At 44.0% G+C, this 20,569-nt stretch overlaps 1 protein-coding gene across 2 annotated transcripts; it reads right to left on the reverse strand.

The window, feature by feature from the left end:
- Nucleotides 1-1,435: 1,435 nt before the first annotated feature.
- Nucleotides 1,436-20,186, reverse strand: LRP11 (LDL receptor related protein 11). Of its 2 annotated transcripts, none has more exons than XM_038131632.1 (7): nt 19,648-20,186; nt 14,631-14,794; nt 11,993-12,134; nt 9,800-9,925; nt 8,830-9,039; nt 3,312-3,413; nt 1,436-3,038 (listed from the first exon to the last, which is right to left on the reverse strand). In XM_038131632.1, exons 1-7 carry the CDS (start codon nt 20,168-20,170, stop codon nt 2,884-2,886), a joined length of 1,422 nt encoding a protein of 473 aa, XP_037987560.1. In that variant the 5' UTR covers nt 20,171-20,186; the 3' UTR covers nt 1,436-2,883. The 2 variants fall into 2 exon arrangements, with proteins under 2 accessions (XP_037987560.1, XP_037987559.1); XM_038131631.1 differs by having other exon boundaries at nt 14,631-14,797.
- Between the last annotated feature and the right edge of the window lie 383 nt (nt 20,187-20,569).

The raw sequence follows: 20,569 nt of genomic DNA on the forward strand, positions 1-20,569 counted from the left end.
AAGCCGCCATGAAGACGGACTGGAAGCACTGCCTGCTCTGAGCACTCCTTTGGCATCAGAGGGAGAGCCCCAACCTTGGGAGTGGCTGGGGAGGGGCTACAGAAGTGGTGTCAGCAGGAGGCAGTGACTGAGAGCTGCCTGGGGAGAAGGGGAAAAGCATCCTGAGCATGTTGACAGTGTTTTCTGCTACTCCCAGGTGTGCTCTAGCTCAGTAGTTCAGTATGAATTATTTAAAATGAAATAGCATGAAAGCCATTAAATGCAAACACATGGTATTGAGACCAGTGTGTGTGTTAATTGCAGGAGCTGCCAAGCCAATCTGTTACTTTGCCAACTTTGTCTTGCTCTCCATCCAGCTGACAATGTCCCCAGGCTCTCTGGTAAGGTGAAACAACTCTTTTATTTCACTCTAGCCATGGAGTTTGCTGTCACCTGGGAAGTAACAGGCCTTAAGCTGGTGGCCCACAGGGCAGCAACTGTCACCATCTCCCATCCCAGAAAGAAGAGTCTCTGGGAAGACTGGCCACTCCAAGGCAGCACTAGCCAGACTCCTGTACCTTGCTTGCTGTCAGCTGCTCTCTGCTTGCAGGCATTCATTCTCAGCTGTCATATGCAAAATCTGTGAAGGTTTATTCACTAGCAGCAGCACAGAAACAAAGCCTGCTGTTGGGTAGAGTGACTGGAAAGCTGAGCAGCCTCTTGCACCGTGGCTGCACTGGCTGGCTTGTGCTTTGTGCCAGATCTTGCTGTTGTCCTGCCTGGTAGAACAAAACCAAACCTTTTTTCTGCTTCTGGCTGTGTGCCAGGGTAATGGGTTTTGGTAATAGGAGCATGGAGGGCACAGAGAGAAAAGATCACTTTTCTTACTGCTTTGGTAAAGTGCTGAAGGACATTTATGTATTTAATTAAACCCAATGCAAATTTCAATAAAGAAAAATAAGACCCCAACCAAATGGGCAGTGAGTCTTCCCTAAAAGGCTGTATTTAAAATGTGGCCTTTTGGGTCTTGTGCTATTTGCCATGTCTTCTGGGGGCTGGGATGGAAGAGAGGCTGTACTCCCAAACTGGAAATGGGCAGCATCAGCAGACGGTCTCCTGGACGCACTGTAACACTGAAGTACAAACAACCAGACTTTGCCTCATGTGGCACAAGCAAGGAGCACTGGCAACCAGATCCCCTGAGTGGCTGGCACAGCCAGCTCTGCAACTGCTGTCCTGCTCAGCTCAAGCACTGCTTAAGAGACAGGTCACACAGGCAGATACCCTGTCCTTCTCTGTCTCCCTGAAACAAGTACCTCAACAACTTCCCCCACCATACACATTCCAGCTTCTTGTTAGGCTGTTTCACAGAAAGGAGAAATTCTGTCTGTTCTCATGATGCAGTCTAGTAGCACAGAATTTAGCTGGCAATGGAAACGAAAGACAATGCAATAAATATAAGAATAGAATTGGTTTATTAGAGCTATTTTACATAAAGTAATCAAGAACAAATTACTTGAAGAACTATTTGTATACCATGGCAATATTCTTGCTGACTCAAAGTTACTGAAGTACAAAAGACAACATACAAAACAATGCATGCCTCATTTGACTCTGGTTTTATTGAGACCCATGAGGAATGTGACATCCTTGGGACAGCCAAACAAGACAGACAGCACAGTGTGTGTGTATATATATGTATGTATATATAACATGTACTGTACACATTTTACTGGTAACACATCTGCAGTTCACTCACACATATCAATTACTTGCTCTAATTCTATGAGAATTTTTCTGGGGTGAGGGCAGATCACTGAAGCTTTCAAGCTTTGCAGGGAGCTATGGGATAACCAGCAGGAATCCTACACTCCGTCATCTCGAGTAGAAACTGCTGTGTGCTGTTCTCACACTGTGTGAGGGTGGTGGGCTGGATGTGGAAAAGGCTGAACAAGCCCTGAGCTCCAGGGAGAGACACAGCTCTGGGATTGTACATGGAATCATAGAGGGGTTTGGCTTGGAAAGGACCTTAAAGATCACTTAGCTCCAACCCTCCTGCCGTGGCCAGGGACACCTTCCACTAGACCAGGTTGCTCAGGGCTCCATCCAGCCTGGCCTTGGACATTGCCAGCGATGGGGCATCCACAGCTTCCTTAGGCAGCAGTACATGACTGCTGTTGAGCACTGGGAAGTCCAAGCTCATCTGCTGAGGAAGTGCGTATTTTCATTTCAGCATTTAGCAAGCATGGCTGTCTGCTAGCAGCGCAGAGGTTTAAACCAAGGGAAAATCACATGCTTTCTTCCTTAAATCCCAATTTTCTTTGCAAAAGCTGGTGCCTGGATAGCAACTGCTTTTAATTAACAAAGCAAGACACATTCTTCAATGAAAATACTCCCAGTGCAACAGGTGGAAAGAACCCAGCTGTCTCTGCTGGACCGTGAAGGAACGTGTTGACTGGAGCATCCGGGTCCCCACAGTGGCGGCAGCACTGAGAAGAGCAAGATGGCACAGGCTTCCCCCCACACCTTGGCCAACACAGCCGGGCTGTGGAGCCTTGGCTGCTCCAGTGCACGGGCCCTGGGGTGCACTCAGCCCAGGCTGACACCCCATGTGCTGTGGGGAGGGCACAGGCACCCCACACCCAGTCTGGGGTCTCCCCACCTTGCAGTGTCTTCTGCACAACAATCAACCAGAGCTACTCTCCAGAGCCTGAATGTTTCTTATTTTCTGAGCAATGTCATCTACCCACTTTTTATATTATCACCAAAGGGGAAGAGTATGTTCTTCATCTCACAGGTTTCTTCTACACTTGAAAATAAACTAAGGATTTTGGTCCTTTTGTAGAGGCAGAGATTCATGGACACAGGAGAAAGGGGAGAAAACAACTGACCCAAATCCAGGTTTTAGAGATACATCCCATTGATGAGGTAATCGGACTCTTCAGATGTAATGGGCCGAGCTTTTTTGAGCTTCTGTTTCACTAAGCGCAGTCTGCAAGCAACCATAAGCAGCAGCAAAGCAGTGATTGCCAAGCCTAAGGCTAAGGGTAACACAGCACCTACAATGAGGTTAAGAGAAATTACATTTTATTTAACACAGTGAGACGCTGGTAGAAAAAACCTGAAATTGTTCTTTAAAAATACAGCTAGTCTACCACTTAGACGTTAGTAATTGGAACAACTCATACTATGAAACTAAACTGCAAGATCATGTTAGGGACAGTTCAGAATATGTAAACACATTCTTCAATTCTTGACCACTTTATCTGTATCTATAGCACCTGACTGAAAAACTGACATAATTCAAAATGAATTCATATGGTTGGTCTTACCTGTTTCTGGGACTGGGTGACCACTTCCAAACTGATCTCTCTTTGGCATCATTATGCCATCCCCATTTTTATCATCTGTTCTTTTCCCTGAGGAACTGTTATCTGCACAAAATCAAGCAAGATAAATAAATACTGCAGTTCAGTGACTCAGGAAATCTTATCCACAGGATACTAGTATTAAATAATGTGAAACACTTAAACTTATGGGGAAAAAACAAACAAAAGAATAGTTTAAGAACTTCTGACTTCGACTGTATAACCTGAATTTTTGAAATAACGTGAAAATAAAGCTAAAATTTAAATTCAATTTTACATCCCAGACCACAATGCATCTCAACGAAAAGCAAGGGCACTTTGACTGTGCTGTGATACATTTGCTGGCAGCCTTCAGAACTGTTACAGAGCTAGCAGAAACACACATGCTACGAGATCTGCAGAGTATGAATGTGAAATGTTGTAATTGGAATTACATGTAGTGGTGGGTCCTAAGGAAGTGTTTAAGTCAATTAGCTTGGAACACGCACTGTGTGTAAGTCCTGCCCACCACCACCAGCTCTGAAGAGCTGCAGGTGTCCCTGGCAGTGGCAGCAGCAAATGCACACGACTGCTAACTAAAGCTTAAATTGTTTCATTGGTACTGTCATGAAAGTCTATGCTAATGCTCCCACTCCAAGGCAGAAGGCAGCCTCCCAGGCTGTGGCTTTATTGCTCTGCCATTTTGGCTGGGGTGCATAAACACTGACTTCACCCACAGGGAATGCTGTAGAAACAAGCCACGGCCCTCTCCTCGTTGGGCTCCTGATGCTGTCCTGGCAAAAGTGGGTAAAGTTGTCCTGGTAAAGTGGGCTTGGAAAAATCCTAACAGTGAATGTACTGGCCTTAAAATACTCAAATGGTATCAAGAGATGTGCAGGACCACCTGAATGTAACTGACGTCAAAACTAGCAGCTATTTTTCCCAAATTAAACTAAATGAATAGCTGTCTTTATTTTGGAAGTACCCAAAAGACATCAGCTCTTTTCAAGAGCTGCTCCAGCCTGCATCTAAATGTCTGTTTTAGAAACTTGTTTCCCTGCCATCTAAGTAAAAGGAATATTTAAGTCAACTGCTTGTAAAGAAATTTGGCAAATATGGAGAAAAGTTTTGTGGGAAATTTTTGGAAGGGTAGAAGAATAGAATCCTTTCAATAAAGCTTGTAGGGTTTTGCTAGGACTTGTGGCTGTTCTTACGTGACTGGAGAGACGATCAGAGTAAATGCTGCTCAGTGTCTTATCTGTTATCTCTAGAACACAAAAAGCAATTTCCCCTAAGTAGTTTAGGAGCCTGATAAAGCATTTTATATGGCTTTAATTTGGTTTTCACTTTCTCTTGATTTTCTAGTCTCCAAGGAAAATTGCCACTTACAGCCCTTTCCAATGACCCTAAATTACAGATCTAGGTTAGGGCTACTGCTGTGGGTGCCTCTGCAGTGAAAACATGACTAAGGCTTGGGCACTCAGTCAAATGTTGTAATGCCAGCCCCGAAGAGCACTGCACAGGCAGCCTGGGACAGGCAGAGGCCCTGTGCCAGGGGAATGCAAAGCTGTTATGGTGATTTATACACTTGGGTTGGCTGTGCTGGGGAGTACAAATCTTCAGGCTGCTTGTGAATTCAATCCGTCTGCATGACCCTGTTTGCTACTGGCCACTGCTGCTTAGAAACCAGCCCCCTGCTCACTCCAGAGTGCTGTGCTGCTACTGAGTGTTTTCTATATTCATCTGCAAATTCAGGAGTGCCAGAATATGCAGCTAGGCATAACAACTTCCCTGGAGAAGGACACTGGGGCTATTTGGAGGCAGCCATGCAGAAATGCTCCACTGGCCTTTGCGGGAGATGCAGTCTGGGTAACTTTACTACCATGGAAACATGTCTGCAGAGAGAGAAAGGACCCTTTCATTGACATCAAATGCCTCTTCCTCCATCCACTCTCGACTTTGAAAGAAAATGTTCAGCCTTCAGCTTGGGCAAAAGTAGACCATGAGTCTGTTGCAGAAGATTCAGTGCCCTGAGTGCCTGAGTGGGTTATCTCAAAGCCAGACTTGGTGTTCCCCTGGACGTGCCTGCCTGTAAAAGAATCCCATTGAAAAGGCAGGAGTGCAGAACAAGATTTACCCATTGTAAAAAACCAATGATTTTTGGGTTTTGTATTGGTTGGTTGTGGTTGTTTTCACTCTACTTTGAATAGATCCCCTGTTTGGTCAGGCAGAAGTCTTAAACAGTCCTTAACTTGGACTTGCATATTTTCATACTTCAGTGCAAATCCTTAAAAAGCTTGTATCAAGTCAGAGCTAAGCATGAAGGGCCACTGTAAGGAAGGTTAAAGGAACAGAGAATCTATTGGAACAGAGAAATTTGGAACAGAGAATCTATTAAGAGAAAATGGATTCTAGAAGGAAGTTCCCTTAAGTATCACCCTCACAGGTAGAAAGCTCATATATGGGCTATCAGGAACTATCTCACAGTCCAAAACATCACAACTTAGCCCAGCTCCTTTGGAGAAAAGGAGAAAAGATAAATTTGGTTGTCCTTGACAAGGAAGTCCCTTTATTAGATATCTTTATTGAATTCTCAGAGATGAAAGCTGTTTATGGAGAGGTAAGTAGCAGAAGGGACAGGCCTTTATTGGTACTTCAGCCACTACTAATAAGAAAACAAATGTAAAAAAGAAAACAAAGAAACTCCCAAGTCCTATAATGTCTCGGGAGAAACTTCTCTTGTTTAAAAATCAACAGAAAGCTCCTGTATCAAGCACAGAGTCTAGCAGCCAGCTGCAATGTGCCACATGCTGTCTCCAGTAGGTAAAACCTTCACTTACTCTGCCTGCAGTCACCTGATTTAAGAGCATCACGTTTTCCTTTCCATGGATCGTATTCCCATGATGATCTGAAACTGTCAGCTGAGAATTAAGAAAAATGTGGCCCTGAATGGAGCACTTGCAAGTGAAAAGCCAGAACCTGTGCTGCCACTGTAAAGCCATATCCCCTAATACGTATCTTAAGTAGACAGCTTTTCACCATAGTGACATTAACAGCACTAAAGCTTATTTTCAAAATTTATGTAAAATAGTATATAAGAAGCCAGGATGTTTGCAATGTCAGCTCCAGGCCAACAAGAACATGATTGTCTCGGTCCAACAAAGACCTTTACAGTGATTCAGAGGCAGAGGTTCTACCTTGGCACCAGCAGCAGGAGAAAATCCCTCCCAGAACAGGATTTCTGCCAGTGGAATTGCTGAACTTTTGAGGCTGCTGGTATGATTTCTGCTCAGCATTGCTAACCTCTTCTCAAAAATGCACCTAGCATTATTTCCCTCCTGGACATGTTTCCAGATGAGCTTCATGGAGCTGCTCCAGCATTTCTGTGCCTCTCATTTTTGTATCATATAATTATTAGATTTGGTCTGTAACCTCCCTGAGATGGGAGTGGTGGAGGGAAGTCTAATTAATGGATCTGGGGGGATTTTAAAGAATAGGTTAGATGCCTGTCTCTTCAACTCCATAAAGACTGTGGTGTTTCCCATTGGGGCAGGACTTGGGCCTCTCTGGACCTCTGTGAATCATTAATGCTCAGCATGGGACTCTATGAAGTTCAGTGTCTGCAAGAGAAGACAGCAGCTCAGAGCAGTTTTTGGCAGCTGCCCTTCAGACCCATGTACCTAGCAGGTACCCAACACCTCTTCACGTCCCACCCCATGCACCCTAACTGGAATCGATCCGTAGGCCATTTTAAACCTCACTGAGCTGTTTGCTGCTTTTTGTGGTTAGAAGTATTGGGCTCCTGGTCAGTAAAGACTGGATCCTTTTATTCCACAGGGAAATAATTAAGCATCTAAAATTAAATTTTGACTGAGCCCTGTAAAAAGAAAAATATTAAACCCACAAGAATGAAACCAGCTTGAAATCTTGCCTTTTGAAAATTAGAAGATTACAACTGGTAGTACACTAATCACTGAAGTCCCATCATGCTGCTTTAGTTTTCTAAGCATCTTTTTCTTTGCTTGTGTACTGCTGTGCAAAAGGCTACCTTTAGAGTAAAACTGGTGCAAGTCAGTGTGCAATGGGTAAACACAGAAAACGATTATGCAAAAATGCCTCTGCATTGTTCTTCCAGTTATAACCCTTGATTATCAGTTGCTGAAGGTGGTGACCTCAGTTCTGGTTTTATGCCTGGATTCACAAGCCAAATGATTTTTGAGACCTACTTATCAGCTGATTTCCCACTGGAGCCTGCAAAGCCCTTCAGAAGTTTGATGTTCAGTTAGGGTGGTCCCACATCAGGTGTCACTCAAGACTATGTGAGTGAGAAGGGTTTGAAGCAGCTTCAGAATTTTAATCTAGCAGTGAGGAGTCATCTAGAGATCATCTATACTGCCAGAAAAGGGGAAAACATTTGGGACAGGATTTTGCTGTGAGTCCCCACAAATTCACTGAGGCCATCAAATTCTTGTCAACATTGTTTTCACTCCATTGCCGAGTGTTCAGAGTGTTCCCTTTAAGGAGTTTTTCACGCCTTCTGCACTCCACAGATGAAGTGCAAGCTCCTTGAAGGGAACGCCCAGGTGCCAACCAGGGCAGTGCCCTTTTCCGGAGCCGACAGCAGAGGGCACTGAGCACTGCTCTGCTGCAACTGGAAAATAAAGCTGTGTCTTGGGGCACGGGAATCAGTCTAAACCATGAAGAAATAAAAGTGGGGGGTTTGTACCGATTACAGGCTCAGTGCACACAGTTTTGCTTTAATTTAATTGCCATTTCAGATCATTTTAATTCATCAGCATGAACTTTAAAAGACACATTAATTTCACTGCAGCTTCTGGAGCTTTACCAAGGCCAGGGCTGGGGCTGTGCCTATAACATCACACAGTGACTCACTACAGGCTTGCAGCCACTGTGCAGAACAATACTGGGGACCTGTATACGGACACCTGAGGTAGCTTGTTACCAAAGCCTGAGACCTTTCTACAATGATGAAAGACTGCTCCTGCCCTGGGGACAGAGTTCAGGGGGAAAAAAACGCCTTTAACAGTAAAGATATTAGTTCAGGGAAAAAAAAAAAAAGAGAGAGAAGTAATACTCAGCACCAGGAGAAAAGCAATTACTCTCACCCAAGCTGAACAGTACTTTATTATGTGCTCCTGAAGTACTCCCCTACAGATTTAAAGAGCCTTCATACACCAGCCTACACAGCTGAACCTGTGGCAGAATATTTATTTAGTTCACTGCACATTTTGTTCCTTACACTGTATTATTTCTCTAGCATTCCTACATTTCCACTTTCTTTTTGCACCTAGTATAAAACAGACTTAACAATAATAAATCAAAACCTACTTGGAACTTCATTATTACAGGTTTCTTTTGTATTTATTTACATTTGAATTTTTTTTCCCTCTTAGCCAGGCAGCAAAAGACAAATTAAATTTAAGGTGCAAGACACTTCCTTTCTTTAAGGAGAAGGATTTATTGAAACTGATTCAATTCTTACCTGGCACAAATCCACTGATTTGTTTCTTTGGTCCCTGAGAAAGCGATTGGTTAGACATGTCTGCATCCACTGAGAGAAGTGGCTGATTTCTGGCAGTGGCTTTCAGGGTGTTCACTGCAGAGTTTTCCTCTGTGTTTTCAGTCAGTCCTGCAGTCCTTTGCTGGGTAGTGCCAAGAGCTGCATGTGTCACTGTCTTCCGACCCGAGCTGACTGTTAACAGAAACAAATATTTTTGTACAATGTTTTTGTTGTCCAAAAAAAAAAGGTTTGTACAACAAGGCAATGGAAGTGTTCTTAAGGAAGACTGTCCAAGATGGGCCTTGAGGCAGAGTAAACAACTTCCTCAGGTTCACACATATGATGAAATGATGAAATGTGAGTCACAGATACTGAACACTTGCTCACAAGAGTGCACTCATGACCCCTACAGTGAAATCCAGCAACTAAAATTGAAAAGTGAAAGAGTGGTTAGCCATTGTGCCCATTCACCCTCTGGTGGTTTTGCTCACTTAGCTGAGCATGGGCACATGCTGAGGGATGACTAACGAAAGCAAATAGCATGATGGTGAATCAACTGGTTCCCTTGCATGTGCACAGTGTTTCAGATTCTTGCAAGGTGGCTAACAGCACAGTGAAGGGCACACCTCTGAAACACCCTTTCACACAGAGACCACAGTTCTTCTTTCCAGAATCATCATGCAAGTGCAAAACTGATCTTTTAACTGCTGAACACAAAACCTGTCACTTAGGGACCCTTGACAGTTTTAATATGCTTTGCAGAAAATTTCTGAGCACCTGAGTATGCAAATATTAAACCTTCCCATGTGCTAATTCCAATGAAAGACTGGGAGCAAACTGCTTGCACACAGGGAGAGAGGCCACAGAAGTGGCATTGTCCCCCTTTGGTCATTGAGGCTGTGGTTACCTTCACAGTCTGCTGTGCCACTGTGGCTTGGCACACTTCACTTACGATTCTGGCAGAAAGTCTCATCTGATCCATCAGGACACTGTCTCACACCATCACACGCAAACGTGATGTCAATGCAGCAGCCATCATCACAGATAAACTGGTAGCGAGAGCAAACCCCAACACAGGCTGTTGAGAAACAATTCCCAAATTACCAAAAGAGAAATCCAAGTAGTAAATACTGAGTCAGTGACTGAGTCAGTGACTAAAATCTGCAGCACGGGGGAAAAAGTAAAACCACGCTGTGTCAAGAAGCACCATGAACAAGGCACAAAGTCCAGACTCAGCTGTGTGACATCATATTGGCTCAGAAGCAAATATAGGCAATAGCTGTTCCTGGCACCTTCATCACTAGCCTGGTAACCTGTTTATTACAGGAATACTCCACCTGGAGGCTGTTGCACCTTACACCTTGTGCAGCACCCTTACAGTGCTTTGAATTCTGCTGGCCTAAGCTGAAAGGAGACCTTCCTAGGCTTAAAAGATGCAGAACCAGCCCTGAAAATGAAAAAATGAAATCTCTGTGGCTGTAACTGCATCCTTCCTCCCTTTAGTAGTAATTCCTACTACATATGCATTCAACACCAATATGTTGCTTTACATGCACACATTTGGACCACATGGGTTCTTTTATGGCATATTTTCTGCAACGTAATTAAAATACTCAAAGAGTGCTTGTCATTTATTGACATCAGCAAATCAGTGACTTCAATACAGCACAGACCAAAATAGGACTAGGTCACACTCTCACAAATTACTTTCACTAGAAAGAACTGACTGCTGCCTGCTTTAACATTTAGATTCCCCTGGAAATGAAGAGTATCCCTGGATGTCCCATTTTGCATACTCAAAGCTCTCCTGACAGCCATTCTGATTCTGTAATTACCAAGTGTTTACATCTGTGCTTTTGTCTTTCCAACAGCAGTGCAGTTCATCACTTTGTAAAGCACTATCGGGTTCAGTGCTTGATTGGTGTTGTAAGAACAAATCAATTTGCATAAGGGAGCATAGCCTTTGGTTGTTATCCTGCTGTGTACCAAACTAAGCACCAGCTAAGGGAAGGATGCCAGGAATGCAGACAACTGTTTAAAACCCCTAAAATCTGAAGATGCATCTCCCAAACTCCAGCACTAGTAATAGCACCGATCTTGCACGTATTAAGGCATCAAGAACTGGTTTGGCTACAGCAGTAGCACTTGAATTGCTAATGTAGCTGGGGAAATAGAAAAATATAAAAGACAGCAAATCCCCTATGCGCTCCATACAAAAGATACCCCAGATACCCACACCAGCAAATAAACAAAGCAGCAAACCTCTCTGTCTGCTTTAGCTGAATTAAATATTAATGAACATAACTCTATCATCCATTACTGGAACAGAGGCATTATTAAGCAGATTTTTTCGTAATAACAGCTTATTGCCACAGGGACTACCCTCTCACATAGAGATATTGTGCTGAGGCAGAGCAAGATTTTCACTGGTTCTGCTAAACATGGTGATAATGCTATTTAACTTTGTGCCAGAGCAGCAGATCTGCACTAGCAACTTGTTAATTACAATGTAATTAGAAGTTATTACATTTAAGAGCAGGACTGACAGCCACTGAAATCTGACTTACTTTCTACCTTTTATGCTTTTCACATGTTTCTGAAGCTCAGAGTTTAAAAATGATGGGTCAGTTCCAGTTTCATCTTCCCCAGTAGCATAAGGCTTCAATAACAACAATCAGAAAGAAAAACTTACATGCATTAAAACAAAAAGCCATGTCAACTTTCAGACACAGATGCAGGTCAGTATTATTCTTAGTCTGCCTCAAACATACTATTAAGTAATTTTAACTGGGTCTTCCCTATAGCACAAGCCCTGTCATGATGCCCACATCATCTGACTGTTACAATGCACCTGGCACCTGTGTCAATATTTCACTCTTCCAACCCTGCACGCTCATTAGCAATAGAAGGACAAATACTCAGTGCCTGAAAGTATTATTTCTTTAACAGGCAAGTGATGCTTGCTTGTTTCCTCACTTTGAAAGAGCGATTCAAAGCTAAAAGAGATGTCATTATGTAATGAGCAAGAGCAAAATAAAACACTGAAAATGGAGAATAACATTTTTACCTTTATCAAGACCCTTGCTCTGCTCTGAGCACCACACCCTGGGTGTCTCAGAGGCAACAGCTCCAGCCATTTTCTCACCTGCTGCAGAATGAACCATGGGCAGAATGGTCACAGAGACGTTGTCAGAGCTCCGCTGACCTGCAGTGTCTGTCACCGTCAGCTGGAAAATATACCCGCCTTCCTGAATGTGGGACAGTTTCAGTGTTCCTGGCTGTGGTACCTGAGTAAAGGCACACAGTAGAAAAAAGCATACTGGCACAATGAATCCATCCATGACCTTCCAGGAATAAGGAGCTCATCATGCACATTAAATACTCCCTGCAGTCTAGTCAGCCTATTCAAGCACGTATTTCGGCATGCAACATTTGATCTCTTTTTTTTTTTAATCCATTTGTAAAAAACCCACAATGTACAGGTAGTGTTTTCATTATCTACTCAGTTACCTGGAACTGTGAATCTCAACACACAAATGGAGAACAAATGGTCACATACATTTAAATCAATTTTTGAGTAATTAGAAATGTAATTTTAGAGGATAGACAGTAAAATATTGGCCTTTTGCTCTTTTTCAAGTTAGTCTGTAGACAATATAACATGGATCCACAGAAATAAATTTTCATGCCTGAAAGAGAACAAGAATTTTTGATTAATATGGCCAGAGTCCTAGACCTTCCATTATAGAAGAGTGTTTTGATAAACACATTTTTTCTCTCACTGAGAAAATTTCCTACCTGAAATTTCTTTCCTTATCTATTTATGAATCCACTCAGTTATCTGATCAGACTGTTGAGTACGTCCTGATGGAGTGTATGACCCCTTACAATTTTATTCTTTAATGCGTTAAAGAAATTATTATGCTCTAAAAAACACCTGCTGTTGTTCACTGTGACTGCTGGGAGAGCAAACGTGGTATTTAAAACTCATGAGCCATGGAGCCCAAGTCTCTTCCCAGTGCAGAGACAGAGAAATGCCACTGACTTCTGAATATGCCACCACTCCTCCTGGTGACCTCTGTGCTTTCCTTTTTATTTTCATGCTGCCCTGAAGAATGCTGGCCTGTATCTGATTACACAGAAATTTAATAATCAGCATTAAAAATAAAAACTCAACTCATTACTGTCCCCAAGTGTCCAGGAGCTGTGTGGCTACAGAGTGGGGGTAGCAATCAGAGAAACAAACTACCTAAAAAAGCAATAATCAGTCACAACAGGAAAAAAAAAGGTTTCCTTCTACAATATGATAAGATCTCTTTATAGCAGTCCTTCCCCCTCCTCTGCCTTCTATTTATTCTTTGCTACATAAAAGCAATGCAACAGCTGCCTTTTATCTTATTTAAACACACTCCCTTCTTCCTTGTAGCTATGGATTCATACATTATTCTCAAAGAATAAATGACACAAAATCCAGTAACTTCAGGGCAGTAACTAAAGCACTAAAGACATCAACTGAAGAATGCATGAAAAAAAATCACAGCTATTAATTCAACTCTAAAATTTAAATTATCATGGTTAATCACCAGGGTACATAACTGTAGGAGAAATCCCTGCTCATTTGAACACAATGGAAAAGTATTTATTTAAGCATAAATGTGTGTCAAATTCATTTTCTGTTAACAAATATAAAAAAGCCACCAAGGTTAATGTGAATTTTTCAACTTTGAATGGATATACAACTTGTCTGTATTTTATAAAGTTACTTTGAGTAATATTAAAAATATAAACTTTAAATGTTTTTCTTAATTCTAATTTTTGTTTTACTCTATGTAACTAAATCACAGATTAATTTAAAAAGTATTTAATTGCTCTTTAATGAAAATAATGCTGCAATGGGTCCAATTACCAAGTCTTTGATAATAAAGTGTTCCTTTTATCCAGATGATATCTAGCAACTATTCTTAAAGCTTCATTTTGCTTCACATTCTCTCATCTCTACATATCCTTCCTGCTCTACGTGGAGTTCCCAGTGTGTCTGGGATGTTGTGGGCTGTGAACAGACTATGAGTAGAGTCTGTGGACTTGAGACATTTTTTCTTTCTTTTTCTGCTGATCCTACAGCATTCACAAAAAGACTAAAATGAAGAATTTCTCTCTTCATGGGTAATTTTAATTTGAAATCAAAGTGCAGCAGAAAATGTATGGATAAAATATTTCATAAGGTTTTCATCATGTTTCTTTGTAGCTTCTCCATAAGCACTGACAGGAGCTTATGTTGGTGAAAATCCATTATTATTTTTAGTAACTGAATTACTGAGGGGTCTCTAACTGGGGTGACAGAAGCTGAAAACCAAGTGCAGCGAGCACAAATAAAGCAGAGCTCAAATCCAGTGGAGTATTATTATCTACTTGTTTACTGCTGGCTGTCCCATGCCACCCAGGAAAGGGATTAACTGTGTAAGCCACTAGAAATAATCACTGGAACTACCCAGGGACACAGTGCAGTCTCCTTCACTGGAGGTCTTCAGGATGGGATTGGACAGATAAGATAATCTCATTGAGGCTCCTTGTCCCACAAACAGCTGGACCAGATGATCTTTTGAGGTCCATTCCAACCTGGGCCGCTCTACATTTCTGTGAAACAAATGTCCAAGTTGTACAGGTATCCTAATTTTGGTGCCTGGCAGACAGATTTCAATATATTTCATATTTTTAGCTGTACATTTAAAGCTTGAACACAGCAATATGGAAGTAACTGGCCACAGGGGGGGCTGCACACGTACCTGCATTTCAACCGATGAGTCACCCTGCAGCAGTGTCCACTCGTAGTGCACAATTCCATGGTCATCGGAGCTTTCCCGGCCATCCAAAAGCACCCAGTCCACAGGCGACTGCAGCACAATGTCTTGGCCTGCTCTACACTGTGGAGGCTCATCGTATTCTTCTTCTTCTTCAACAAAAAAAGAGTAGAGCAGTTATTTATGAGGGGAGGCTGAGTGATTATTTCTATAAAACACTTTTCTTTCTTGGTTAAGGTATTGTTTCATATCTGTGCAACTTCCTGAAAGAGGAATATGTTCATTAGTGCATATTTTGTTAAGCAAAGTAGTATCTGCTTCTGTTTTAGTTAATTGTCCTGTGATGTCTTCCGGAATTAACATTAGAAGCTCGTGGCACAGAAAAGCTCTCTAGGTACCTGAATGTTTCAGCGTTACAACAAACAAGATTACTAGCATCAGTGTACTTTTTAAATCTGAACTAAGGAAAATAGGTTTAAATATGACTTACACACAGATGGCAGTTACAGCACCTTTTTTATACCTTTCATAGTACTCTGCTTTACTCAACACGCTTTTAGTCCCTATTTATAATACACCATTATAGGAATGAAAGACTTACTTAGCATAAGGGGGCACCCTGATGAAGCAGTGTGCATGATGATTAAAATTCATCAGACATCACCAATTTTAAGTGCCTCATTTAAGATATTGAAAGCTCAATTTTCAGAATATTTAGGATATTCAGAATATTTATTTATAGTATTTTTCTACATTCAAAGTACAATCTTTATTGATTAAAATTGTGAGTACTAAGTACTTTTGCCAATCAGACCACAAGCTTTTGGGTTAGACTAACAAAAGGCTAACCCAAGGATTGTATCTTTGTACAGTTCCCCACTCAAGTGTCATTCCTTCTCTGGGCACCCTGAAGTGCCAAGGTGTTCTCTGCTCTTCAACTTCTGCAAAGGATACCCTGCAAAGGACATTGATGTTATGCTCAGAAGAGCAATTACTGAAATCAAGGTTGTAACTGCACTCCATGTGGGCAGAGCTGCACAAGGAAAGGTGCTTTCCCATCAGTGTGGGGAACACTCCTTGCACGTGCTCTTCAACAGTATCTTGAACATGCCTGAAGCCTTGGAGCTCATGGGAGCAGTAGGACAACTATTTATCTCTGACTAAACAGCAAAATTCTTATTTCTTGGTTTTTTTCAGCAGTAGGTCAGACATAGAAAATTTCAGGGTAAATGTCTAAAGTTAGGAAAACATACAATAACTACTTTCTATAATAACAGAAAGTATAAAACGGTTCTTACTCATCCGATGACAAAGGCAGCCTTGCCTAATTTGTATACACTCACTTCTCAAAACCAACTTTGTTTAAAAAAAAATCCAGGTGCAAAAAAAACCCCAAAACTCACTGTTAATAAAATCCCAAAACTAATTGTTAATAAACACCCTCCTTATGGTGCCAGGGCAGCTTTTATTTAATATAAATGAGTTACGTACAGTCTTCACACACTTTACTTTACAAATAACTGTCAAAAAGAAACTGACCTGGGTCTCAAACAGCACAGCCCAGTCTTCTGCTTCTACCTTGGAAAGGGGTTTCATGTCACCTGTCCTGTTTAAATGACTCTGTCAATGCCCTGTAGGGGCAGAGACAAGCCCCACTTCCCCTAAGCAATAAGGATACTCTCTCCCTGCACTAACTTTATACTTCAGCAGCATGAGTTGCAAAGGAAGGACCACATTAAGTCAGTCACAGAAGTTCAAGCCCTTTGTTAAAGATGAGTGAGGGACCACACAAACCTCTGGTCCCAAAGGATGGAGGCACCACCCTTTCCTTGTAAGCCACCAGATCATCTTCAGAAAGGTAAATCTATGGCAGAAAGGAAAATCTGGCCTGATAGAGACGTATGGCATGGGAGGAGACAGCCTATTGAGCTGAAGATTCTTTTGCCACAGCAAAGTTTTGGAATACATGATCCTTACCGAAACACCTCCAAATCTGGGAAATAGGAAGTCAGCATAAAAAACCAAGGAGACAAACTCATTGGAGGCATACTCCAAGGAGCCACACTCCCAAGGAGCCACTTGCAACCACCACTCGTGGGAATAAAGCACTATCAGCCACAGGTCAGCAAAAAATCATCTCTTAACTTATTCTTTCAACTTGCATTTAAGTTGAACGTAAATAAGCAGTATGGAACTGAAATACCAGGTCAACCCTCTGAGATGCTGGAGCTGGCTGCTTTCTAGAAAATGGGGTGAAACACTTTTTTCTTTGGGAGCCAAAACAATAGGCTTTTTTTCATCCTGCTTTTATTTATTCTGCTCTCTCCATCTTTTATACACACTAGTCCTGCCAATAATGAAGCTTCCAATTAATTTTCTGCAAGAAGGCTTGGTTATAAAAGGTTATTTCACTGCCAGCTCCTGAATGTGTTTGGTATTAGTTTACCTTGATGTTGAATCCTGCCCTTGCCCACCCCTAGTGATCTCAGAGATCATTGTATCCCAATGCACAGAGATATTCTGGAATTATGAGGGCACCACATCTGTGGGTAAATGTTGGTTTGGTATTATCAGAAAGAAAACAGTGGAGGACTCAAGAAAAAAGTACTCTGAAAGGAAAAAAAAAAAAAAAAAGGAACAGCTAAAATGTGATTCCCCTCATGGAAAAAAAATCTTGAAATGAAAAGTTCTTTCCTAAATTTCTTAAACTTATTCATGGGGTGACATAAGGGAAAAGCGATATGCATTCATCATCCTGTTGTCCAGATTGTTTTTCAATGTAATTCAAGAATGCATTGGTAACAAAACATCAGAGCAAAATAATTCAATCCAAATTTTATCTCTCCTGGTCTGTGTCACATCTGACAGATGTTTAAATAAAAGTTCATTCTCCTTTGTGGCTTTGTTTCAGCTCCAGTGTAATTGCATTAAGAAATCATAATCCCCTGTTTCCAATACCACCATCACCCACAAGGCTGACTTTTAAATAAAACAAACAGGACACAGAACAATTTGCAGACTAGGAACTGAAAATGCCTTGCAAGTCCAGTGCTGATAGTCAGAAAAGCTGCCAAAAAGGCATTTAAGAACTCCAAAATTCAAGAACTCAAGGAATTCAAGAAATTCAAGATTTCTAATTAACAGAGCATCATTTGTACAATATATTATTTATATTGTGCCATAACTGCACCCTAAATTAGTTCCTAATAGGTTTTAATAGAATTAAGGCAGTTCAAAATGAAGCCAAATTCTGTGTAACTTTGATGCAAAATCTCATCTTAAGCCTTTTATCATGCAACTGCATACAGGCTTATGAAATACAACTACCACAAAGCTGCTACATAAATAATACTGTGGAACAATACTCCTCCTGGTGAAAATGTCAAAATCACACCTTGGGTTTTTCTGGTACCTTAAGCTTGCTTCATCTCTATTGCTGTAAGATCCTTCCTTACAGCTCTCTGATCTACCTGCCTGTGCACTTTGCAAAAAATATTCAGGAATCATAATGCCTCTACAAATCAATGCCTCTACAATCTCTCGTATTTCCAGGGGATTCCCATTGATATTCTCATGAAACGTGCAGGACTGAATGGACCTCAAGCCTGATGTCTCCCCTCCCAAGAGAGCAGTAACAGCAAGCACATCTGGGCACTGTTTTCACCCACACCAACACCAGGTCTTCCTCCTGTTGCAGGCAGTGAATAATTTACTTCAGATGAGATCTATCACTGAGTAAGATGCAGATGACATTTGGGAAAGTATCATCCACAGAGATAATGAAATTAAGTCAAAATTAGTTAAGAGGAGACTGTGTAACAACAGGAGCTGGGGGAAAGCAAACAAATTCTTTGAATCAGGTGCTAGGAAACAGACTCCAAATTTAGAAATCCGGATTTGTTTTCATCTACAGCTGCTTGCTCTGGCTAACATTGCTCTTAAATATGCTTCAGAGTTGAAAAAGAGCTGCTTTTGATGTGGCCCAGTTTCCAGAGGTGCTTGTCGAGAATGTCCATCCTGTGTCTGAACTACTGGTGAGGTATCCTTGTCTTCTTCAGTCTAGCTCTTGAGTTCTTAAGCATAAAAAAAATCTTGATTTAAGTAAGTAAGAAGCTGTTTTAGGCAATGACATTTGGACAGCACCCCCAAGAACAGCATGTGCTTGCTCTCAGTCTATGAACCGGGTTATGGCATAGCTGGAAAAAAAGCACTTCATGCTTTTGAAGGTGCCCAATATGCACACTTCCTGGGGAGCTGGGACTCCTCTGGTTCCCCAGTGAGCGTGGGGCCAGTGAACATGCACATCCCACTGCCTGGCTCCCAGCCACCAGCTGGCTGGCACAGTGCCCCACCAAGGGCTCTGCAGAGGGGGAGGCGTTGAGGGATGGGTTTCCCCAAGCCGAAACACCCCCAAAGCCCTCACAGAAGCGGTCAGGTCAGAAGGGACCACAGTGGGTCATTTGATCCAACCTCCCTGCTCCAGCAGGGTCGTCCCAGAGCACGTGGCACAGGATTGTGTCCAGACGGTTTTTGAGTATCTCCAGTGAGGGAGACTCCACACTCTCTCTGGGCAACCTGCTGCAGTGCGTGGTCACCCGCACAGTAAAGAAGTTCTTCCTCATGCTCAGCGGGATCTTCCTGTGGGTCAGCTTCTGCCCAATGCCTCTTGTCCTATTGTTGGGCACCACAAGGAGAGCCTGGAAGCACCCTCTTGGAACCCCCTCCCCTTAAGATATTTATACACGTTCCTACGGTTCCCTTGGGCACGGCCGGGCCGCCTCACCCGGCCCGTGGAACCCCGCCGAACGGCACGGCGCAGCCCGGCTCTCCTCCCGTGCTCCCACCGGCGACGCCCCACCGCCCGGGAGCGGCTTCCCGGCGCCGGGGCGGCCGCACGGACGGCGCCCGCTCCCCGCCGGCGGCGGCGGCTCCGCGGCCCTGCCGCCCCCGCGCCGAGCGCCGCCATCTCCCCGCCGCCTTTCCCGCCGCGCAGGCCGCTTACCCGTGGGCGGCGGGGCGACGCCGGCGGTCCGGCGGCTGTAGGAGCTGTAGCCGCGGTGCGGGGCGAAGCGGCAGACCGGCCGGCCGCGGTGCGTGCAGTTGAAGAGGTAGCAGCCCGGCTCGGCCGCCGTGCCCCGCGGGCGGGCGGGCCCCTGCACCACGGCCAGCGTGCAGCGCGGCTCGGCGCAGCAGGCGTCCAGGCACTGCCGCCAGCCCGACACGGCGCCGGGCGCCCGCAGGAAGGTGGCGCCGGCCGCGATGGAGTCCTTGGTGCGGATGATGGAGTCGGGCCTGGCGGAGAAGCCGCCGCTTCCGCCGCACCGCTCCCCGCCGCCCCCTCCGCCGCCCGCTGTCGCCGGCGGTCCCGGCTCCTCCTGCTGCAGCTGCCGGCGGAACTCCTCCAGCAGCGTCTCCACGCCCGAGATCTGCGAGCGCAGGTCGGCCAGCGGCGCCGCGCAGCGCCCGCCCGGCAGCACGGCCCGCCCGCCCAGCGCCGCCAGCAGCACCAGCACCAGCGCCGCCATGGCCCCGGGCGGCGGGAGCGGCTCCCCCCGGGGCTCCCCCAGCGAGCGCGGCCCCAGCGGGGAGGCGCCGGCCCCGCCCGGCTGCACCAGGCGGAGCGGCCGCGCTCAGCACCCGCCGCCCCGAACAGCTCCGGCGGGCCCCGCCCCGGGACCGCCCCCCAGAGCGACATTCCTTCAGGAGCCGCGGTGATAGGAGAAGGGGCGAGGGGTTCAAACTGAAAGAGGAGAGTTTTAAGATGTATGTTAGAAAGAAATTCTTTACTGTGAGGCTGGTGAGGCACTGGAACAGGTTGACCAGAGAAGCTGTGGATGCCCCATCTCCATCCCCAATCCCAGACTGAATAAGGCCTTGCACAGTCTAGTCTAGTTGAAGGTGTCCCTCCCCATGGAAGGGGGATT

The sequence above is a fragment of the Motacilla alba genome, chromosome 3 (assembly GCF_015832195.1).
Source record: "Motacilla alba alba isolate MOTALB_02 chromosome 3, Motacilla_alba_V1.0_pri, whole genome shotgun sequence".
Classification (NCBI taxonomy): domain Eukaryota; kingdom Metazoa; phylum Chordata; class Aves; order Passeriformes; family Motacillidae; genus Motacilla; species Motacilla alba.